The sequence below is a fragment of the Ptiloglossa arizonensis genome, chromosome 2 (genome assembly GCF_051014685.1).
Source record: "Ptiloglossa arizonensis isolate GNS036 chromosome 2, iyPtiAriz1_principal, whole genome shotgun sequence".
Taxonomy (NCBI): Eukaryota; Metazoa; Arthropoda; class Insecta; order Hymenoptera; family Colletidae; genus Ptiloglossa; species Ptiloglossa arizonensis.
Window position 1 is genome coordinate 12,067,650 of NC_135049.1, and position 25,108 is coordinate 12,092,757.

The following is a 25,108-nucleotide window of genomic DNA, read 5'->3' on the forward strand; positions in this document are numbered from 1 at the left end:
AAGAATCCGTGTGCTGTGGGACCTCTGCTGTGGGACCTCTGCTGTGAGACCTCAGCTACGATACCGTTCTGTGGCCCGAAAGTTTCCCTGATGACGTCAACCTGACGTGTCTTGCGGACAACACATTGGTGCTGGCGGTCAGCGACAATTGGGGTATAACCTGCACGGCGCAGTACACATTCGTGGTATTCCCCGTTTGAATGAGTGAGCGACGTATTATAGTCGAAGTGTTCGAAGGATTTTTCTCTCTGTGACAGTGAGAGGAATTGAACTGCTGTGGTCTCTTTCTCTGAACGCGTAATATCGCAGATGGGGGCCGCATTTGTATCGTGTTCCCGTCTCCATCCATACAAGATAATAGACGTGACTATAGTAAACGAAAAATTTCCCGTTTCCGGGCTGTCGGGCGTGGCTATAAAAGCTGCGGGCGGTCGCGAGAGTCGTGCCCCGCCGCTAGGCGTTGTGACGCCGGTCGTGGTGGGACGGTGGCGTTGAACGAACGCCTACCTCCCAACAAGGACATAACACAAACAGACAGATAGGTACGGATTTCGCATGGCAAGAGAGAGGGGTGGGGGTGGGTTCACCAGAATGTCATGCTGTCATGCTGTACTAGATGCTCTCTTCAGATCTTGTGCAAGGATGACCTCCGTGATGGTTTTAGTAGGGTAGATTCCGTATCTGGTATTGCTGATTGCGGGTGATTCCGCACTACTTCCGATCCTACCCCAAGGCGGGGTATCTTTTCTAAGAATTCCCCACGTCAGAAAAATGATAAAAAATGAAGGCACTTTCCTGTTTTGCCCATGAAATACATTTAAGTAAGTATTACTTCACATCAAAATTATTTTATATGATATAAAATTACAATACACAACATTATGCATGTAAGTATTGTATGGCAACGAACGCATGTATCGAAATTTTATTTGATAGATTTATTCGTATTATTTTAATTAAGATTTCTTTTCTTCTTTATGCACACCACATGTCGCTATTGCATTATGTGGGAAATCTATAAAAACATATGGTGTAATTAGATTAAGTATTGAAAATTTAAATTTTTTAAGTATATTAAATATCGACCAAATATGACAGAAATCACAAATTACTTTTGCATGTGCCTTAAGCCTTTTAAGATTATTAAATGCAAAATCAAAATTCATTAGTAACTTTTGTTCAAATTTACCGTTCAAATTTCGTCCAGCTTTATTATTAATTTTTATCCCCATTAATTGTAAGAACTGACTTCACAGTGTGTACCTTCTCAATATTATCTATTTAAAATAAACGAACGTATCCCAGGCAAGTATCATTATTTTACTAGCACTCAATATTTCTCAGTTTAATTTGTTGCCCATCTCGAAGCAAGCGAAAATTCCTGAAACAACTAACTTCCGCGATTACAGTCCAGATGTGATCTAGACCAACAGACCGTAAATTTGGTACTGCTATATATAATGCATATTATATAAACAACTCGAATTATTTTGTAATATATTTAATTATTATTTATGTATACCGATGTTTGAATGGAATTTTAACAAATGTAAAGAATACAAAAATTATATCTTATTTAGTTGTTCATTTATTACATTGCAAGTATATTACGTTGAATAATGTAATAATATTACACAATACTGCATAAAAATATGAAACATTTTTCTGTCGACAGTACGTTATAATTATAATACCTTTAAGTGCTTTTGATATTGTTATGTCTTTTGCTAAATGTAAACAAAAATTTCGAGTAAATATTGAATTAATGCTAATGACTAATTCTTTACTGGCAAAGATAATCATTACATAGAAAACTGTATAATTTGTTTTAATTCAGATAAAATATTTCTACTATTAAACGATAGAAAGAATCGTTGTATAATTCCTTGTGACGAGTCAAAGATCAGCAGTGGCGACCTTGGCCTCTGTGATGGTCGGGTAACACATAACACAAGACACATAAGCATGGTAATACCGGGCACGCGATCCAGTGTGTATAAGCCGACTGCAAGGAAATCGTTGCGACAAATCCCTCGACCGTTCCGCGTTCTCGTTTCAGACCAGCATACAAGGTGAGTCATCTAAAATCCTACAACAAAGTATTTCTTGCTTTAGTTGATATGGAAATATTATTAAGTTTAATATCGTTGAATGTTGTTCTACGATGACGTGGAAAATATGGTTGTTAAAGACAAAATTCATTCGATCTTCTTTTCGACATATGAAGGTCATAAATATTTTTCAAAATGAAATCATAAACTTTTCTCTACATTACACCTTAAGTATTAATACAATACTCAAATCCTGAAATTAGTGATGTGTGTTTACCAACACATCTACATATTGAAACACGTGTATAATTGAAACACGTGACCATGATATGTGACTTTACATTTTTGATATCGTGAAAACTCTTAATAAATATAGTTTCATTAATTTTCTTCAGAGAAAAAATTTAACGGAGTAGAGTATCATGAACAAGTTGGCCTTTTCACAAATCCATTTGGTTTTATTCAACATTTAGTACATTTCTTGTCTAAAACTATTCTTATGTTTCTAACACATTGAGCTAAGCACACATTGTACCGAAAACACATATTTTTCTAATCTTATTCAAATACTGAAAATTCATACAACTGTCTTCAATAATACGAATATAAACATGATTTTAAGTAATATTTATCCAGGAATACAATTTTTATAATATCTATGATAACATTTCTTAGGACAATATAGTGAAAAGCACAAACTGTTGTAGATTATTCAATTAATTCTTGGTGCTGTATGAAAATATATGAGTCTATTTGACAAAATATAAATGTCTTAAATTTCGAAAATAATGATTTTGAGCACATTTATTTTCCTTACCACGTTTGTCTCTTTGAACATACTTCATTTTTAATCATGTTTCCGTAACTTCAAAAACAACTAATAATTTTGTGAACCATTGTAGATACTACACCCAGTATATAGACTCCCGACTAACAGGACATCACTTAACTCATAAAACGCCGATTTTAATGAAACTAACATATGATATAGTTCTTTGAAAAATATTTGTTACGTATTTTTTTTTATCAATTATTATCCATATCTAGGAGAAGAAATCAGCCCTCAAGATTGAGGGCGAAAAAATATTTCCCTCAAATTTTTCGAAAATTATGAAACCTAGAAAAAAATTGTTTGAACAAAAATTGCATACTTTTGAATAATAAATTTAACCTCCTAAATCGTTTTGCAAACTGTAAAGTTTGCATCTAGACCGAAACTACATTGCGAAATATAACTACTTGAATATCTATTATTAAATATTCTCTATATCTATTATTAAATATTCCTTATGTTTGTTTTATTTCGATAAATGTGTTGATTCAGAAAAGTGCTAACTTTGCTGGGCATTAAGTCTTCTAAATTATCTTGAAATTAAAGGTATAATGTTATAAAGTGACTGGTGTGTTGTACGTTTGCAAAAATTTAGTAGCTCTGGAAAAATCTGATTTTAAAGCCTCAGTCAACTATTCCTGAAAATGTATAAAAGTATGATACATACAAACTTTGCTATATTTTTCGCTTGTGTTTGAAGTAATCGTTATGAGAACGAGATTACTGACACTTATATATTTCTATGTGGATGTAACTGAAGTTAGTTGTGTGGAAAATTATCTATATTCTATATAGTGATATATTTTTAACAAAAAAATGAAAATCAATCAAATTAATGTAATTAATATTTTAAAGAAAGAATATAATTATTGAAAGTGGCACCGAGAGTAATAGTAATGCTAAAGAAATCAAGTTGGCATAAAATATTATTAATTTAATAGATAGCTATAAACTGGCTGGATTTGAAAATATAGAAATAGAGCATGATATTCGACAGTTTTCAGAGCTACCAAATGTTTATAAAATGTCCAACACACTGGTCACTTTATTGCATTGTATCTTTAATTTCAAAACAATTTAAAGACCTAATGCCACATACAATAAAATTAACACTTTTCTGAATGGACACATTTGTAGAAATAAAACAAGCATAAGGAATATTTAATAAGAGGTATAAAGAGTTTTCAGGTAGTTGTAATTCGCTAGATATAGATAATAGCAGATAAAAGAAAAAAACATGTCAAACGTAAGACGTGTACCCTTTCAAATTCAATCGCGTGTTGCAATTTGCATTTAGATCGTTGATCGAGTTTTAAATTTCTCAACGACGTCTTTTTCGCCTGGGACTTTATCACGGCTATCTTACTATGATACGAGACACGAATTCTCTGCAAGAGATTTGTATCGTTGTCTATTTCATGTTGAAAGTATATGTGTGAAATTACCGGACGATTTGGTATAACTTGAAAGTCATGTTTCTGCCTTCGATCTCTGTATTAGCTTCTCTCTAAACTAATTTGCATCCATTCGACTAAAAAAAATTATATCTCAGCTCGTTCGAGAATATTAATGAACGTAATGTTTTTCAGTCGAGTAGACACAAATTTGTTTGAAGAAAAACTAATTACAGAGATGGAAGTCAAAGCTTGCATGCGACAGTAAACTATGAAGATGGTTTGATTATTGTATAGGAATGCACAACAAGTGACATACGGAATTTAGTGTTTGTAAACAAAATTATGAACAAATATTTGCAGATCTTGAAACCAAATTTGAAAGAAAGTGCCAAAAAATTAGGATTACCTGATGATTTTAATTTTTAACAAGACTATAATTCTAAACGTACAGCAAAAATTGTTAAGGAATGGATCTTATGTAATAAAATCCACACGTTGGAAATACCACTGCAGCGTCCGGATGTCAATTGAATTGGACATTTATGGAGAATGATAAGAAAAAAATGACAAAAGTTTTACATAATACCCGAAGCAACTTCAAAAGATAAAATTTTAGAAGCATAAAACTCTGTGTGACTAAATATTGCCAAAAATGTAGTAAACAGTATAAATAGTCGTTTGAAACATATAATTAATGCTAAAAGTGGATCTACTAACTATTAACCCTTATTTCCATAAATCCAATGTTTCCGGTCTGAAAACGTAACGCTGTAGATGTTACGTTTTCGTTGGCATTGACAATTATTATTTGTAGCGAGAACGTGCTTAGTGTGTGTAACATTATGATTAAAATATTTTTTGTCCATTTCTATACTTAACAACATGGAGAACAAAAAATATTGTGATGAGAATTTAAAGCTGTTGTAAGTGATATTCATGATATATTCGATTTTGGAGTGTTAAAAGATATTGGGGAAGATAATATTGGTAATGATTCTGACACTTTCTTCCAAATAGACGAAGAATGAGAATTATTGAAGGTGAAAACGAAGATCTGTTTGAAGACTTGGATGAATGGCGTGATGTTACGAAAGAATTAAATATTACACATAGAATACCTTTTATTGTATGGCCACAGGTCATTGGACCACAAGTTCCTACGAATATTGCGCAGCCTATACAATATTTCAAATTATTTTTCACGGACCAATTCGTAAATGAAATTACAAAAGAAACCAATAACGACGCAGAAAATGTTCTAAACTTGAAGTTGTTCAAGTCTTAAGTCATGTATCCATAGTTTCCTTCTTCTAAAATGACAACCAAATTTAACGAAAATCACTTTTGAGTAATACAAAAATTAAAACACTTTATGATGTATTACAGAATATTGCAAACCTGGTATTTTCTTCCTCTTTCAAAAGAAGTAATAGGAATATATCTTCTTCATCTGATTAGGAGTATTTACATCATAACATTTATTTATAACAATCACGAAAGAATCTAATTGAATTGATACAGATTCCAGTTAGTAAAATATCCACATCAACAGAGAAAAATTCGCTCATGAAATGTTGTTTGTCTGCATTGGTCCTAAACCTTTCTAAATACAACCAGTAAATTTACGATCGGTATCATATACGAATCGCAATACACGTAGTATCACTATGCGAAAGAGGTCTTGATTCCCTTTTTTCAGATTATTTTGTATTTTTATTTAATATATTTTCGTTTTGTTAAATATCTGTTTGTTTTTATTACTTTATTTAATATCTTTATATATTTTCTTATTACCATACATACATACAATTATAAAATAGTATAGATTATAGTTATTTGTGTTATTCTGTAATAGTAAATAGTAACTTTCGTAAATTCTATTGTATTCAAGAAATAGTCTTGTCCATACAGCCCTGCTGTAGTCACGTGATTTTATTTGTTTTTGGATCTATTTCATCGTGAAACGTATTACCCTGTGACCTTCAACACAAAAATCGAAAAAAATTTATAGTCATGTAAAGTCTATCAGCGACAAGTAATAATAGCGATCTTGTACATAAAAAATGAAACAGTTTTGATAGCATAAACTATTTGGAATTAAAACATTTTTAATCATTTGGGAAGGTTTCGTCCTCTAAATCAATTTGTTATTTTTATTAAACCGAAGTAATAAAATCAATTGACCAGAGTGTACAAAATCATACGAACATTATTTCAATTAAGTATATGAAATTTTTTTAAAGTTACATGTCTTTGAAGTTGGTACATTTTTTACGAACTTTGTAACACTACGCTTTAATATAATACCGAACAAATAATTTTTCTTAACGCATATATTTGAGTAACTTATTGTATTAACATTAAATTACCTGAACAAATAATATTACATTAATTGTGTTAACAAATTTAATAAATTTGGAAACAAAACATATTTGTCAATAGTAAATTATTACTCATGTTCTTCAAAATAAAAGTAAAACTTATTTTATATAAGTAACTAATAATAAATTTGAAACTGAATGTAGGCTTTGTAAGATCATAATATTAGTAAATAAACCTACAGAATTATTGTATTGAATCATTTGACTAGTATTGTATATACATTGTACATACTATCTTAAAATTGAAAAGTTAAGAAGTAAGTGCAATGAAAAATATTTCAATGGTATAATTGAGGGTAAATTTTCATTAGTCGAGTAATAATAATACTTTTCAAAGACGTTACTGTAAGCAATGATAAACTAATTTTTTAATAGAAGTTACAAACGATTAACTTTAATTGATTTAATTTAAGTTTGTAATGAATAATTGTTATTGTAACACGATTTTACAAATTGCCACTATAACTGTTTGCAAAAGCATATTATCAAATAGAAAAAGCTAATATAAGATGTTTTACATACCCTTAAAATATTACATTGAATAAATCATCTGATTATTTCTATTCGTGCATTCCCATATGATGATCATGACTTTCATGTTGTTCCTCATTTGGTTTATATGTTATAAAAAATGTTACGCACCAAATACAGAAGAGACAAACCAAAATAAGAAATGCTATGGCATTTAATTTATCCCAACCAAATATCACTTCATTAACCGTTTTGAATTCTTTTTGAAATGCGTGCCTCATGTTTGTTTCGCAAATTGTTTCTTCAAATTGATTATCAGATTTCTTTTGCAACTTTTTCATAATTTCAGTATTATACACAAAATTTTACTGCCGATCAATAAATTACTCTTACAATGATAATATTACAAAGGATCGAATTATGGATTGTGCGCCACAATGAACAGGAAAGTCTGATTAGATAACGTTTATGTACAGTTGATTAGATTGCTCTTCGCAATAATAATAACAATTTAGAAATTATACTTAAGGAGAAAACATTTATCAAAACTATATTTTATATTGGATGTAACTATATTATGAAAAATTGCATCAATAATAGTTACATATTCTGTGTAACAAAGTTGCATATTGTATGTAACAAAATTGCATATTGTATGTTACAAAGTTACATATTAATTGTATGAAACATCATTTTTTCTGTATACCTTAGTACCATTTTCATATTATAAAACATTTCGAATATACGTACATATGTATATAAGTAATTTATTCAATATATAATGAATAACATACATTTAATATTAATTTGTCTTTAATAAGTTACGAATGCACACCTTTTTGTGCAAGATTTCATTTTGTTTAACGGTATACCATGTAATGCGATACAATGTAGGATTTACAAGCAACAATCGATATTATCACCGTTGGATTTTTCCCAAGAAAATAGCCAATAACCGAGGGCTGCACCAAGTGCTATGGCTAAACAAAGCCAAACATTGTATGTCATAAAAATTAACATAAGGAAATATCCTATAATCAATTGTATGACATGAATTAATGTTTGAAGGAGATGTATCTTGGAAGAGAGTAATGCCCTGAAACAAAGTAAATTATGATGCACTTTCACTTTGATAAAAAAGTCTAATGTATCAATTAGTTTTAGACTTATCAATTCAAGTATATTTATAAAAATGTATATTTATTTAACATTACTGCGAGCAGTATGAAAGTACAAACAAGTATTAAATAACTAAGAATATTATAATTGTATAATATTAATATGATTATTTAAATCCTGAGAACAAAATATTACATGCTGGAAGTAATTAATACGTGTTTTATAAAACACGCAATAATGCATAACAAATGTTATAAAAAGATTATTACAGTAATTTGAGATTTTAACGTGACCAAGAGAAATTTAAATAAAATAATATATTCGATATAACGAAATAAAACGATATAATAAATAATAAAACATAAATAAAATATATAAAAACATAATAATACAAATAATAAAATATAAATAAAATACACAAAAGAATATAAGAATGTAGTAAAACAAAGGATCCGTATTCTTAAGAGACGTTTACATGGGTCAATAGTAGATGTTACTATTGTAATTAGCAATATCCAGAAATATGACTATACATACGTTCTCGACTTTCTTTCCTTATTTCTCCAAAGACGCGGAGTATGAACGTAAAGATGTTCACTATAAAATATAAGAGAGGAGCAAAGAAATTACTACAAACTTAATTTCATGACTGATTTTATAGGCATAATCACTTACCGATAACTTTTTAATCCTTCATAGATGGATGTTAAGAGAACAATTCCAATCATTGACGACCCAAGCCCTTGCCAATCAACTACATACCATTTGTCAAATAAAATAGTTTCGTGTTCACGAATATGAAAGAACATCTAACATAAATTTACTTAATGAACTGAAAAAGCACAATATTTACATTTAAACATTGTACAATTTGTTATCACTTACATTCATTTTGTACAAATATATAGTAATTTTACACTTTCACACAGACTGCATGCACTCTTATGAAGTCGTTGAGCACAACATTCTTACTCGACCTCTTTATCAAACAGATAACATATCTATACGACCAATTATCATTTAAGTAAATTGAAAATATATCAATACTTCTTTTAAATAAAGATACTAAAAAATATTTACTAAATATGTAAAGTATCAAAGCAATACATAGAGCAACTATTTATTAAAAGTGACAAATGCATAAGAATTATAAAAGGAAAAGTGACAAATGTATAACTTTTCATTAAAAGTGACGAATGTATAAGAATTATAAAAGGAAAATTCAATATTATTATATGATATAAAATTAGTTTGAACAAGTTTGTATCTTTCGTAATACAATTTGTAGCATTTTTTGGCAAAATTGTAGCATCCCATAATCTGTTACGTCCATAAGATAAACCTATTCGAATAATTCCTGCAATTCGGTTGCACGTCTATCACGATAATCATGGCGATATATTCAAAAACATATTCTATTTATATAAATCGTTTAGATCATATTTTTTTCAACTTTCTACGGTCGCTATAACAATTCGATCTGCGTCACGGTATTGTCACCATTTTTTTTATGTGGAAAAAATCTTCCAAAGCCTCCCACGACCCCATTATAGTGCCATCAAAAAAAGGCACAAGTTGTTTAGATCGACGCTCCGCTCACGATCTGTCGCTGATCCTGCTATCGCAAACTACAATCGACGTTGGCAAAAAACGGTGACAAAGACCAACGACGAACGTAACAAGACTGAACGAGAGAGATCAACTGAATGTAGATTTCTAATCAAATGTTAGCTATTAAAAAACAGAATGATTTCGTTCCTGTTTAAGTACTATCACTGATTCGATAAGTTGTTCGTAAGGGAAAAATGAATACAATTTAATATGCGTGATAATCATTATTATTTTTCAAATGATTTATCGTGAAGAGAACTAATTTGTATTTAACAAAAATAATATAATTCAGTTTATTCTGATTTCTACCAAGATAAACTCTATATGGAATATATGACGTAGAAAATGTGGGCTTTTTGGTTTGAGCTGATGACAGGGAACGATTCAAAGTTGCGTCTCTATGAAACGTTCAACGGAACGTTTGGAAACTCACGAGTGTTCATTATATGTAGCATGCAGTTCTGCACTTTTAAAACGAAACTTTGTGTATGACTTGTAAAATGTGCGACAGCTTCGGTTTAATAAATTAGTGAATAAGTTACCACGGCTTCGACTTCTAATTTAACTGTTGTGAGACAAGTATATTTTTGTAAGTTACGAGTATAAGTTTAAATCATTATAAATAATAAGTAGGTTACAAGTGAGTAGTGCAATGATATGTAAAGATTTCCAGATAAGAAGTTTTATTTTTATAATGTACGGTACTTGCGTAAACTGATACTTTTTAACTAATCATTTCGTCATTCTTGCAATTTTCTGTTTATTTTACTTCTGTATATTTTCATTACTATTATCTATTCGGTACAAATGTAACGATTATTCGAATCATAATACATAATTATATTTGTAGTTTGCTATGTGTACAAAATGAATATATACATGGATTATATACCGCCACGAAAAGATTTCTAAATAGAAAAAGAACTTTTAACCGTTGAATAAATTTATTGAAAATTTAATTTTATTCGAAAAGAAGTTTCTTCGAACGTACAAATGCTTTGACTCATGAGCCTGTAGCAATCTTTTGATCTTTTGTGTACCCAAAGTGCCCAGGATGAATAACTTAATCGTTTGAAGTAGTCGAGTTCGAATCTCGGTACAGCTTTCCAATTGATTATATTTTGCCCACACCATAGTAGATCCAATTGTAACCTAAAATGATTCAAATGACACAAAATTATGACATTGTACAGTATTCTTGTAATATCCTCCATCTTGTCTAACGAATAATCTTCGTACATAATATTTTAAGAACGAGTATATAATTTATTCCTAGAAATAAGAAAATCTAAGAATGTAACAACTAATTACTCAAAATAATATACTGTATGCAAAATACATAGCATTCTGAAGCCAAATATACAGTTGCAAAGAAATTATGGAATGAATGTTAAAAACTCTGTCACGACTACGTAGTGTAATCGATATGTCTTTAAGATGCATTAGAAAAAATTAAATTATAATTTATAATGAGAACGAAGAAGCATTACTTTGACTTATGTTTTCCAATTGGTAAGCATGAAGAATGTTTATATTTACTGATATCTACATCTTATGTAATGTATGTATTCAGACATTTACTACATTTACTAAACAGATTTTCTATCATACTCATTTGATAAATTGTTGAAATTGAATAACTTTTTCATTAAATAGTTTCAATATTTGCAGAAATTTATAGATTTTTATACACATTTTTAAAATTAGAGAAATGATCCATTGAATACATCGAACTAATGTATTTAATTGTTTTACTTTTAAAGTTGCGTGCACTTTCCTCGACATAAATAGTTAGTCGTCTGATGTAAGAAACAATTATATTTGTACTTGTTCTGCTACTAATAAGTGAAAAGAACAATTTACGTTATTAACACGCATTACATTGAAAGATTTTAGCAACAGATTAAAAAACATAAATATTGATTTTGAAGAAGATTAACAGTAATTCTAAAATTATAATAATTTGAAGAACGAAGAGGATCAAACGAGGTGAATTGTACATAAATATTTATATTGTTTGCGTTGTCTAAAATAATCCAATGAAAAATACCTTCTTAAAAAGTCCCCGCTTAGAAATCAATTTTTGTTTCATTCGTACTCTGAATATAAATATTTGTTTGTCAAGCTTAATACTCAGTTAATGATTTTCCTAATATTGTTTGTACACTATTAAATAGTGATCATTGTTTGTTAACTATGTATTTGTCTATAAACAGATAACATATTAGAGGTCGGTAGATTTATAACTAAAGGAAACAGCTAAACAAATTTAATCCCATTGGTCCATTAAATGCACATCGCATTATATTCAAAGTGTTTCTAATACTCCATACACTTTTTCCACTTTTTTTTTTGTCTTTTATTTACACTGACACGATAGTATTTTATTGTAGTTTAAAACAACATTTTTTCGTTCTTTGAGATCATTTTAGGCGAAGTAAAACTAAATTATAAATTAATTTGAATTGTTATAAGACAATACACTGCATAATTTTAAACTTGCATCTAAAAAATGCTACACGTTCTCAATTGGAATAAAAATGTAGAGATATTTCCTGAAAAAGATATCCATGCCATTGGAATTAACACTTTAAAAAAAATATTCCTTTAAATCGAATACATCTTTGGAATGTACAACTGCTTCGAGTTTTTTTTATACAAACTCCTGTATTTGATTATAAATTAAGAAGAAATAAAAATAATTATACAAGTATTAAAATGTTCTACTCGATACAATGTAATAATTGTCAGTATTCTGAAAAAATAAAAATAAATTACGATTAAACTACCATTCTTATTTATTAATTCATAATTTGGGAATTTGTTGACAATTATTATTAATCGCAGGAACTGTTCTTCCAGTCAATTATCAATAACTGTTATCTCGAACACTTTAGGTTTATTCACTATTATTTTTGTTCCTATTCCTGTCTTTTTTCTACTGTCGCAGATTGAAATGATATTTGTTGTATTCTAATATCTGTATATTTTTAAACTGTAACGGATACTTTCGTTTTCGTTTTAATCGAAGAAGTCTTCATCGTTATCGATTCTCTTTAGCTATATAAATTGAGGTTATGGGGAAGGCGACGGACTTGTCGCCTAGATTGAAACCATTAATATAACGTCCTGTTAAACGGAAAGCTCATCGGAAAAAGTTTGAATAAATAAACTGTCATTTAAAGGAAAAAATGACCAAAAGGGGGTCGCAAACCCTTGCGACGTATCTTTCTATTCTTCGAATCAAATAATTTTCACATCCCTTTGTACGAAATTTTCTCGTCGAACAATAGAAACGAAATACGCAACAGATCGTATTCGTTGGGATTATTCGAAACGTGTCGCGTACCGAAACTGAGTTTGAGTCGAGCTTTCTTTACTGGTCGATTGCGTGACAAAAATAATCGAAGCATCGAACAACGAACGTGTTCTCGCCGCTAAGAGAAATAATCGTATATCGTGTCCCGATGTTCGACGATACGCCTATGGACGGAGTCATGACCAAAAGTGATCGAAATCGTGGCGCTCCAACTGTGAATGTCGAGAGAGAAGTGTACAGTTCTAGATATTAAGTTAATCGATTTCTTTTTCTGTCGCTTCGGCAGAGAGGGTGTCCTCCCCGCTTCGTGATCAACCAAGATGCCCGGCCTGCGTGAACGAGGCGGGCGCAACCTGTGGCTGATCCTGACCGCCGCGCCTCCCTGCGTCCGGAAATTTAGCCACGCTCGATTCTCAAACTCCCCTCAGTGCCATTCTCACCGTTCGGCTGCTTACATGAACGATGGTGGCTCTTTTTGTGCAAGGAAAGCCCAGTCTTGCAGCTTGAATTCGTGAAGTTTAATCGTCGACGGCGATGCAATCGCGATTTGTGCAGTTACGAATACAGACATGCTATACCGTTTTCTCGTTACTCGATCCGATACGATGTTTGAGTAAGCTCGGTGAGGTGCCGGCTCCTCGCATTTACACTGTTCCTGCATTCAGAGCCACGAACGAGGAAACGTACGGATGTGGGAAAATGATGGACTTCGTACAGAAACGACTTGTTGGATATTTATCTAGATGAAAGAAATCCTTTTGACGTGTTTAGACGAGTGTTTGCGTTTTCTGTGGTCCAGAAAAGGTCAGTTTTCGTACGTTACGCTTTCACTCTTCCAAGTGTAATTAATTTTACCTCATTATTTGTAAACTCGCGTCAATTGCAATCTATCACGACTCGTATCGATAATCTATTGATCGGTCAATTTTGGCTAACGATGTGGCGTATTTGCGAATGAAAAACGTATTTTTACATATAACGTAGCTATATTTGTCGTCATGGAACTCTTTGTATTTCACTGCGTTCGTTCGTTTGGAGGGATTTCTCGACCGCGAGACTGGGCAGGGTCAACGTTCTATCACGATGTACCGTTCGTATATCACACGCGCACACAAATCTGTTACCTATGTAGCTCGAAGAACTAGAATCATACCAAAAGTGGCGTACTATTTCTGTTTCTATTCAAAATTTATTTTTTTTTTAACAGAAGAACTCTTTATCTACGTAATCTTGCGTGGCGTACGCCATACATTGAGAATCATGGGAAAAAGTAGAAAAACTGGGAAATCGATTGGATATATAAATTTAAACTATCGAATATGAACAATGGTAGTATTTCATACGAAATGTACGAACATAAGATGTGTATATGTATCTACATCAGAAAATGATATTTTGCAGTCAATTAATTTGCATAATTCGTTAAAATAGCTTATATAAATTCTTTAAAAGTTATTACCAAAATATAGTGCTATTTAAGGTTAATGTTTATTTTCCACGGTAAAGTTGATCAAAAGAGGTTTATGATAATATTTTTCATATTTTTGTAGAATATATTGAAGATATCGTACAGAAAATATGTACAAAATGACAGATTATTAAAATTTGATTATCCATGCTATCTTTTATTTCGCTTCTAGCATTAAGAAAAATATTGTATTTTCAATTTTTATTTTAGGGATGATTAACCTTTATTAAAATTTAAATATAAAAACTTAAATAACAATAACGCAGTTAACTAAATTCATTTGTGAAAAAATACCGATTTAGAATCATATTCTGGACGTGAATGCAATATTATGTATTACAATATTCTGAAGCATGTAATATTATGTACTATATAAAGTATAGTTTCAGATGAGTTTGAATATGTCTTGTGTCGAGTATATCCAGAAATTAAAAATAAGTTTCATCTAGCCTTCGTTCATTTGCATGCATAGCTTTTCATCACGCAACATCGTATTTATAAACATTTTTTAGAGCCAGTATTCAATGCCAATAATCAAATACGTCTGCAAGATGTAACAAAGTAACTTATTATCACCGCAACTGATATTAACCTGTACATCATAATTAATCGCGAAAAACATATAATTTCTGTCGTATTTGACAAATGGTCGCTATAAAAAGTAGACGCTTCCGTATGCAACAGTTTTCTGAATTGTTTTAATTACATTCAACAGTCTAAATTCGTAAACACAAATTGACCATTTGAACAAGACGAACATTTTATTTCTAATTTTTTTGTAATATATCGTATTAAGACAATAGGATAATTGTATGGGTGTGTCACCAAGTTTTAAGAAATGCAATTTTGTAATTGCATTGTTCAATTATGTGCATACCATAGTGAATTGGCCGAAATGCAACAGAAATGTCTTGTGCAAGAATAAACATTCTCATGAACATATATATATATATATATATAAATCTTTGTAAACATTTGATACGATAAATACATTGCTTTCAAGATATATTTTAAACAATTTTTGGCACTGTATATAATATGTTTTTAAAGTTCATTCGATAGTATATCAATTATAATTTTTTCTGAGAAATACCTTTCTATGATTTTTAAATGGAACCTAGGAATCACACAGATCTTTAAATTATTTGATATTCAACGAATAAGTCGAGGAATAATATTTAAAAGACATTTTTACATGCATACGCGTGTAATTATCAACTCCGAACTTTAAACCGTGCAATTCTTAATGTACGATTACACGTGTATTTTGTATTACACATAACACATTTACATACTTGTACTTGGCATGTATGCAAACTTAAATATTCCAATACATTTGCATTTATAATTCGTGCACACGTGCATTAAAACTGCATATGTTTAATTTCTTAATAGATGGTACATGTGTTCCGTATACACTTGTATTTTAAGGACGCGGATTTTTCATTCCTTAATACACGTTATATGCACCCCATGTACACGTGTATTTTAATAAATGTTCAGAATCGTCACCTCTAATTTTTAACTTCAGTTTGAAAGTATTTTGACTAAACATTGTCACTTCTAAACAATTTAGACTAAACATGATAACTACAGTACTTAAATAGCTTCCAAAATTTTATTTCATTGGAAAGACTAAACTTTTATTTCAATATTTGCGTCGAATATAAGTTACAGTAAACAAGAATTATAAATCAAAATAAATATGTTCGAATGAAGTTTTCGAGATACTTTCTTCCAGGCTTTATTTTACGATAACAATAGATATAAAGGAGAAAAACAAATTTTGAATCATAAATACTATTTTAATTGGTTATCACGAAATATGGAAAATGATGATACAATAAATAAAACTACAAACACATATATTTAAATACCTTTGGTGAATATTTTGGTTTTGTAAGAATCTATCGAAAGTACAAGGTATAAATAATATCAAGTAATAATTGCGAGTAACTATACTTAAAAGTAAAACCAGCGATTGTGAACTGCATCTTAATGATATAATGGCGAGATACTTTATAAAAGCATTTTTCCGTACTATAACATAAAATATTCAATAATAAAATTGCTATTGTTTCATACTTAAAGAAAATATCCTATTTGAAAACATTTCTTTTTTTCTGCGTACTCGGGTAAAAAATTAAAATGGTATTGCAGGAACAATTATATTGTTAAAAACTAATTGATAGATTTATGAACACAATGTTCTTCTCAAGAGAAGGAACATTAAAGGGTATTACTATTAGAGGATAGTCATTATAGCACATATAGGGGATACAAAGCGTTGTTTCTTATCATTGGTATCGAAACTGTTTGAAACTGACTAAAAAAAGAGAATTTTTGTGCCTGAGATTTACAAATAAAATATTCGTGTTACGTTTATTTTAATTAATTTAAAATTATATTGTTTTCACTGATATCGACGTATTAAATTTGTTTGTGAATGTATCAAGAAAATTACGGTAAACGCCATTTTGCTACGGTTGCTTTAATAGCAAAAGTTTAGATGGCAAAAGTTTTTGAAAATGAAATTCAGAGACCTTTGTGTTCTACATAAATGTTTTTAGTCATCCCTTCTACGACGATATGTAGCAGCAAAGCCCTGTTTATTTGAAAATTAAATTCAGAGGCCTTTGTGTTCTACATAAATGTTTTTAGTCATCCCTTCTACGACTATGTGTAGCAGCAAAGTTCTGTTTATTTGTGCTCTGGTCATTTAAACAATATTCTTGTATATCGAAGCACCCTAAAATACTTTTTATACTTAAAAGTTATCTCCTATCTGAATAATGTTGGATAATTCAGTTAGTGTATGATAATAATAATCAAATCGAGTGCGTAATGTTTTTCTGTACCAGAATAAATTAAAATGGACTCAACGTAAAATTATGAAACTTAACAATTACCTATTATTGGTCTCCGAACAGATTTCAGTTCTGGTTCGATCACGAAATTCCAATTAATTTCCGTAGAATTAATTAAAGTGTCCGGCAGTATGGAAAATTTAATGAATTTTTTGCTGAACTTTATGTAATTATCCAATCACAAACTCGTCATATCTTAACAACGGTTTACATTATTTATGTGCAATACATTTTTTACCAAACTAATCAAGAGAAATCTCTATTTCGTAGCATTCTCCTGAAATTGATTATAAATTATAATATAATCTCGTCCAACGTATAGATTAGGCAGATAGTTATACATATATTTCACGAGATAAGATAATATACCGATTAATAATGACATTACTTCTTAAGGTTACACTAACAATAACATCCGAAAAACATGTCAAACTTTTGACTGATAAGGAAAAAATATGTGGAACAAGTTCTTGAGTTTCCTTCAAGAGGTCTTATCTTTAACAATTTAAATAATGTACAATTATATACTACTTAAGAATTTTATAATTGAGTCCCTAATTAGTGTAGTGTTGATTTGAATTATTTGATTAATATTTATATACTTAATAAGTACTGATACTAAATAAAAATGTAATTGCTTAATAATACTACACACAGCGCGTTTCAGCTAAATCTGATAACCTTAATATTTGCCTCGTGTATTGTTGATGAAAAAATTTTTCGGAATACAGTCAGATTATTTCGGAGGGCATATGTAGTGGTGAAATGAATTTTCTTCAAGGTCAGTTTTTTTAATGAGATTTTAAGGTTATGGATATTTTTTAAAATGAAACCTCATTTTCTTGTTAACATTCTTATAGTGTATCAAAAAACAAATTCAACGACTTAATAATTACACCGTTTGATCATTAAACCTCAAGATATTTGTATTTGAAGATAATTAGAATTTCCTAACTAAAAATAAATACTTTTTTTATCGGAGTTAACAACTAGTTTTAGAGTTTCCTTAGTCTACCATAAATCTCTTAAGACTCTCAATTGATTAATCCAAACTATGATTTAATTTAGGATTCGCCATTTTGTTTTTATTGAATATTTATTATTTTTAATGAATCCCAGCTACTGATTTGTAATAAATAAATTCGACAATCTAAACAAATATAAATAAAGGTTATGCTTGTTTTAAATATAATATGACTTGTTTTTGGGTAAATTGAAATTATATAGAATTTATCAGGATAGAAATGAATATAAGTGGAGTTATATTATTTTTAACTCTTTCCACTTGAGAGGCGATTCTCGATCGCCACTTAATTCGGTGTACTTTCTCCAATTCGGAAAACCATCGTGACTTGGAATTAAAATTAAAATTCAATTACTTGTAAGATATAAATATATGTATATGAAATGTTGATATGAAAATGTTCCGTTTTAAATTAATTACACGATTTGAAGGATTTCATTGAGGTGCTAGTTTCTGGTAGTAGAAAAACTTCGAGTGCAAAGGGTTAATAAATACAAATTAGTTCTTTTCGCTATAAATAATTTTCAAAATACTAATGATTATTACGCATGTCCAAGTATCAATTTATTTTTTCATTACGAGAAACTTATCGAATCAGTCATAGTATCTAAACAGGAACGAAATCATTCCTGTCAATCTATATTCTCTCTCACTCGGTTTCTCTACGAATACTTATACAACCCTTTAACGTATTAACTCAAATTAGGAGCAAAAGATTGCAACAAATAACTACTAACTACAAGTTAAACTATTAATTAAAATTGAACAATCATGGCATTTATAAATATTGTTTCAATTGAACTATTCATTAGTATAAAAACTTAACCGCTTTATAAATATATAACTGGTTTTTATTAGTATATTTTCCTAGTTACATAAGTGCTTGTTAACATTATTATCTAATTAACATCAGAATCTTGTATTAGAATGATATTTTTTTTAAATGGGTTGATCCACGCGAAAATGAACACTAAATGGAAAATCATTTCGAATTTTGCTCAAATTTTAATAGGTTGTAGTCTTCACAGGATGTTTAAACACATTTCGAAGAATTTTTGCTTACACGGTATATATTGTATCAAGTAAAAATTGTTTCAGCTTATCAAAATCGTTTATCGTTCTTTTTACAATAGTTTTAAATAAACTCCATGTTTGTATAGTAGGAAAGAATTTGAAAATTTGAAAAAATTCAGAAGTTAGGCTCATTTGTCCCCTTTAATTAGACTAAATGAAAATTATACGAAGCTAGCTTGGTCCTGTTTATGCAGTATTGTGGACTAAATGGATATACCTATTATTTCTTACACAAAGATTAGCAGTAACTATTTGTAGTAAATATTCAGAACTCACAAAATATTAAAATATGAAAGTTATCAGCTGTTCTATAGAATCTATGTCATGGCAATAAGTAATCTTCCATCAAGATAAGATGAGATAGGATGAGATTGGGTTAATGATTAGGTTGATAAATAATATTTTACCATGTTCATCAGTGTTGGATTCGTCAAATAACAGATTATTGTATTCAACTAGTTTAGAATTTTTGTAATTTTCGATTGACTTTAAAAATAAATATTTATCATAAAGTAAGAAACTATTTTAATTGGTATAAATGAATTGAAATTTCATGTTCCACGAATTTTTTTTTACAAATTTGCGATCTGTCTGATAAAAATTGGGAAAAATATTCTTTCACTTCGGTGAATATAAAATTAATTCGCGTTTGCAAAAGAGAACATTCTTGTTAGTACATGCAATTAGCTAACGATAAATTCTCAATATATATACAATATTCTAAATAACAACTCACTCTAAAGAATTTCTGTTGATTCTTAGATAAGATATTACAGCAGATCGTACTCTAGATAATCTCAAATTGATTTTCTAACAATAGCATTTTCTAAAATTACTAATTAAAGGAAACAAATGGGACTGTATTCTCAATTTCTTCAGATTTTTTAATTTTTCCCTGTTATGAAAACATGTCATTCGTTTAAAACAATAAATCGTAAATTATAATTTGTTTAAGCTGAAAGAATTCGTTCTCGTTCGATTATCAATTCAAGAGTTATAATTTAAAGAAAAAAAAATGTACCACTGATTATCGAACAGCTGAAAGATCCACGATTGTTAAAATTTTGAAAAATTCTTCGATATTTGCTTTCAAGATTCTCCAATTAGAGTCTGATTCCAAGTGGAATGATCCAAATATATTTTTCTATCGTATTTTATAATAATGTATTTTTTATTATAATTCAAAATGTGTTACGATATTTTCTTAAATAATTAAAGTAAAGTACTATTTAAAAAGACATCAGTACCTTTGAAATCATTATTTATTGCAAGTTTTGATATATTACACATTCAGATCCTATAATGAAACATTTTCAACAATACTTGACAACAGAAATTATAACAGTTATCGGATTTTCATAATTTACCATATTTTTAAATACTTATTGTATATATATATCGTTAATATTTTGTTTCAGGTAGAATATCGAGTGCTACAACGAGTAAATAGATTACGACATCGCAAGAGAATAAGCGATGCATCGTCGATGACCGAAGTAGAAAGAAATAACAGTTAACTGTTTACAGAAGTAAAACACGCGTAATGTCTCGGCTACTTTGAATTGGCGATACTTCGTTGCTCGTTACATTTGTTAAAAACGTAATTGATTCGTACTGTAAACACTTATCGAAACTAGATACAATTTATAAAAGACTAGTAAATTTATCATTTCGAACTAACAAGGAAACGTACTATTTCACCATTCTATGTGTAATTAATGCACCACGCCTTTCGTCAACTGCAACATTTATACGAATAATGCAACGAAAGACATTTTCTACCAGCTACGAGTCTGCCTTTTTTTGTTCATATTGTCCATCAACGTCGCGACGGGGACCAATAACATAAATTCTTTCGTTTTGTGTGATATCCGTGTACAAAAAAAAAAAAAAAAGAAAATAAATTAAATAGCACCAAAGATATTGCTTCGTATAAAATAATGTAAGTTTTCGAGAAAGTGTCGAATGAAAATTACATGTCGTATGACAGTTTCTCAAACGGCCGATACGAATGAGAAAGAAAGACTCGAAAGTTTACCGTTTTCTGAAAGCATTAACATTGAAGAATGTAATTCGCATCCAGTCACGAGAAATAAGGATTTGAGGAAGCGTGCGTCTTCCGTTCGAAGTTCCATGCATTGCGAGCTTACCGGATAAAAACGCAGACAGTGGGATAAAAGCAAAATGCCAGGGGGAACGTCGACGCGAGAAAGCAGCGAGGCGATCCGGATGGAGCCTCTAGGTAGAACCTCGAGTTCGCGAAGTCCCGGACAAAACGGAACCGCCAACACCACTGAGGTGCCGGTAAACTCAGGTGAGTTGAAGTCCACTTATATACGAAAACAAGTCTACCTACTACTCTCTTCGCGAAAAGAAATAAGAAGTTGAGTCACTATCGAGGTGTAGTCATGCTTAATTACCGAATTCAAAATGCACAAATAAAGAGAGCACAAGTTTTCCAAAAAATGTAGTAAATATGTTTGTTAAACAAATTTTGTTAAACAAGTTTCGCGTAAATAAAGAGAGCACAAGTTTTCCAAAAAATGTAGTAAATATGTTTGTTAAACAAATTTTGTTAAACAAGTTTCGCGTAAATAAAGAGAGCAAAAGTTTTCCAAAAAATGTAGTAAATATGTTTGTTAAACAAATTTTGTTAAACAAGTTTCGCGTAAATAAAGAGAGCAAAAGTTTTCCAAAAAATGTAGTAAATATGTTTGTTAAACAAATTTTGTTAAACAAGTTTCGCGTAAATAAAGAGAGCAAAAGTTTTCCAAAAAATGTAGTAAATATGTTTGTTAAACAAATTTTGTTAAACAAGTTTCGCGTAAATAAAGAGAGCAAAAGTTTTCCAAAAAATGTAGTAAATATGTTTGTTAAACAAATTTTGTTAAACAAGTTTCGCGTAAATAAAGAGAGCAAAAGTTTTCCAAAAAATGTAGTAAATATGTTTACCGAACAAATTTTGTTAAACAACTTTTGCATAAAAAGCAACGAATTGTCGTTTGTACTAGGGAAACTTCAAGTATTTGTTATTGTATCTGTCATTTCATTGTCGAACTTTGAAATTTACTTTTCTCGTTGAAATTGCACATATGAAAATTATTAGAATAAATAGTGAAAAACACAAATTTATCTTATTCTTGCTTTCCAAATTTATTCCTAAATATTACTAACTTAAATTTCAGTGATATTCGACAAAATTATGTTAATATTTGGAAAATGTTAAAACATTTTAACGAAGAAATATGTGTTAATATTAAACGCAATTGAAATTTACGCAGTCTTTCACAATAACGGGCGAAAGTAGCAATGAACAATGTTGTCGTAAACATAATATGACGTAATTATATAAACTAGAAAAATAAAACTGACATCATTAAAATGAATTCGTTACTAGGAAATTTCTTCTTTTAATTTGCAGCAAAATGTTTTAAATAGTATTGGTTGTATCTTACGACCACGAAAGAATTGCATCCACGAAAAGAAATTAGTATTTTCTCTCTTGGCTATATTTCACTAACAACACGGTACATCTCCTAGTAAACTAGTATCCAATAATTGACGATCGTTACTACCACCGAAACACAATAATAAACACTAAAGTTTGCGTAGAACATAATTACATTTTGTAATTTACAAGGGGACCTTGTGATAGTGGAAATTGCTTTTGAAATGGTAGTAGATGCAAGTTATAATGCATACCCGGTATTAAAAACGCCTAATAGGTTTCTGGAAAATGGATCTTTCTTTTCGAGATATTTTGATTTAAAGTTTAATTCGTACATAGCAAATGAATTACTTAAATCTTTTTAACACTAAAACTACCAACAGATTCCAATGTATTATATTAAGGTGTTCTTCGTATGTCTTCCAGGAAAGTTGATGATTGCAATTCTGCGTTTTCGTTCTCGTATTTCTGCGGTTGGCAAGTTACGTAATATTATTTCTTGATTAGAAAATTGTTGATCCAGTCTTTAAAAATCTCGTCGATTTGATACTTCTGCTGGACGTAGCGATCTTCCGTTATTCCATATTGAGTTACGATATATTTCTTGAGCTAGGGAGTAATCTCACTGCTTTATCAATGGCACGCTTCTAATGTTTCTATCGCGAACCATGCCTTGCGATGTCAACAGGATACCAAGCGATTGACTGATCATTGTTGCGTTGTATACCTTTGACAATAATCCGTGCGTAACGCTATTACTATTTATTATTATAGGTTTCAGATAAGTATCTACATGACTGGGTGTGAATGAAAAGTGTTTGGGACGGAGCAAAAAGCATCGAGCGAATGTTTGTAGTTTACAGTATGATATCGGTTTCGAGAGTGTGCACGGATCACTGGAATCGCGTCTGGAGTTTTTAGACTGCATAAGACGAACGTGGTAGATGAAGAAAGGGCTTTGTCAAGTGTGGATGAGTCGTCAGAAAATCGAGACGTGTGGATTGTAGTGTGGGAGTTTCAATCTTAACTATATCTTGCATTTATTATTATCAAAGAAGTGAATTGTCGTAACCTGCCTAAATGCCTAACATTCCTCCACATTATGGATACATATGTATGTAAATATAAACACATTTTAACCGTGAAATATCACCAGGAATTGAACGAAACTATAGTTCCTTTGACACTTTTTATCCCCTTGATGAGTTGAACAAGATGCAATCGAAAAAAATTGACTTATCACGATTGAGTTTATTACAGTTACAGTCGAAGCATAGGTACTGTTGGTGCACGAAAGAAATGCCAATGGGATTTAGTAAGTTTTCCCTGGTGAACAGAATGTTACCAACTTCGACACGAACCGAAACGTTCGCCCAAAGAGCCTTCTCCTTCGTACGGAAATTTTCTACTCGCACAGAAAAAAGTATTGGACCCCAGCGACTCTCGATGAGTGCTGAATGCTTTCCATACCATTTCTATTTCACTTCTATCCTGTGAAGATGAGAGCGAAATGGAACGAAAGCGGGTCAGAGGGACTGAAAGAGAATAAGGAATAGTACGAGGCAGACGAAGCATTGATATTTTGTCTCGTTCCATTTTTTGGATGCTTGATACCCCGCACTTTGCGTGCAATGTGATTCATCTGTCTCATTCTTGGATCGCTTTCATTTCACCTCGTTCTCGCTTACGATAAGAAAGAACAGAAACGACCGCTCAAAAATTGTATGTATCTCTTCTACGCTATGTAGCGGCCCCAGTCCCGGCCTGCCTAGTCTCATCGAGAGTATACTACATACGGTTGTGCATGACCATGTTTTTGTGTTGTGAAATTGTGATCTCGAATCCTTGAAGAAAACAAACCGAAGTATTAATGAAAATTATTTTCGCGAAATTAACAATAAAGTGTTAAAGTGGTTAATTTAATTTTTGTCACTTTTAAGAGTTTCGTCATAATACGTCGTCCAGAGGGACATAATATCCCTTCTACCTCTGACTTATTAGGGTCTTGTGTATATGTGTTCATTAGAAAATATTGATACATTCTAT

The 25,108-nt window shown here is 30.4% G+C and overlaps 2 protein-coding genes across 7 annotated transcripts in view; one reads left to right on the forward strand and one right to left on the reverse strand.

The window, feature by feature from the left end:
* Positions 1-2,000: 2,000 nt before the first annotated feature.
* The window catches only part of LOC143143138 (endoplasmic reticulum aminopeptidase 1), a 74,024-nt gene continuing 50,916 nt past the window's right edge, over positions 2,001-25,108 (forward strand). For 4 of the 6 annotated variants that reach the window (XM_076304073.1, XM_076304080.1, XM_076304076.1 and 1 more), the window contains exons 1-3: positions 2,012-2,072; positions 13,468-13,985; positions 21,033-21,928. In XM_076304073.1, coding sequence (XP_076160188.1) covers positions 21,799-21,928 — 130 coding nt within the window. In that variant the 5' untranslated portion in view covers positions 2,012-2,072; positions 13,468-13,985; positions 21,033-21,798. Of the gene's footprint in view, positions 2,073-13,467; positions 13,986-21,032; positions 21,929-25,108 lie in introns of all 6 variants that reach the window. The other 2 variants (XM_076304074.1, XM_076304075.1) reach the window with 2 other exon arrangements.
* Positions 7,925-13,752, reverse strand: LOC143154814 (protein SLC31A2). Its single transcript, XM_076326804.1, has 5 exons — positions 13,637-13,752; positions 10,903-11,014; positions 8,927-9,060; positions 8,789-8,848; positions 7,925-8,228 (listed from the first exon to the last, which is right to left on the reverse strand). Exons 1-5 carry the CDS (start codon positions 13,750-13,752, stop codon positions 8,030-8,032), a joined length of 621 nt encoding a protein of 206 aa, XP_076182919.1. The 3' UTR covers positions 7,925-8,029.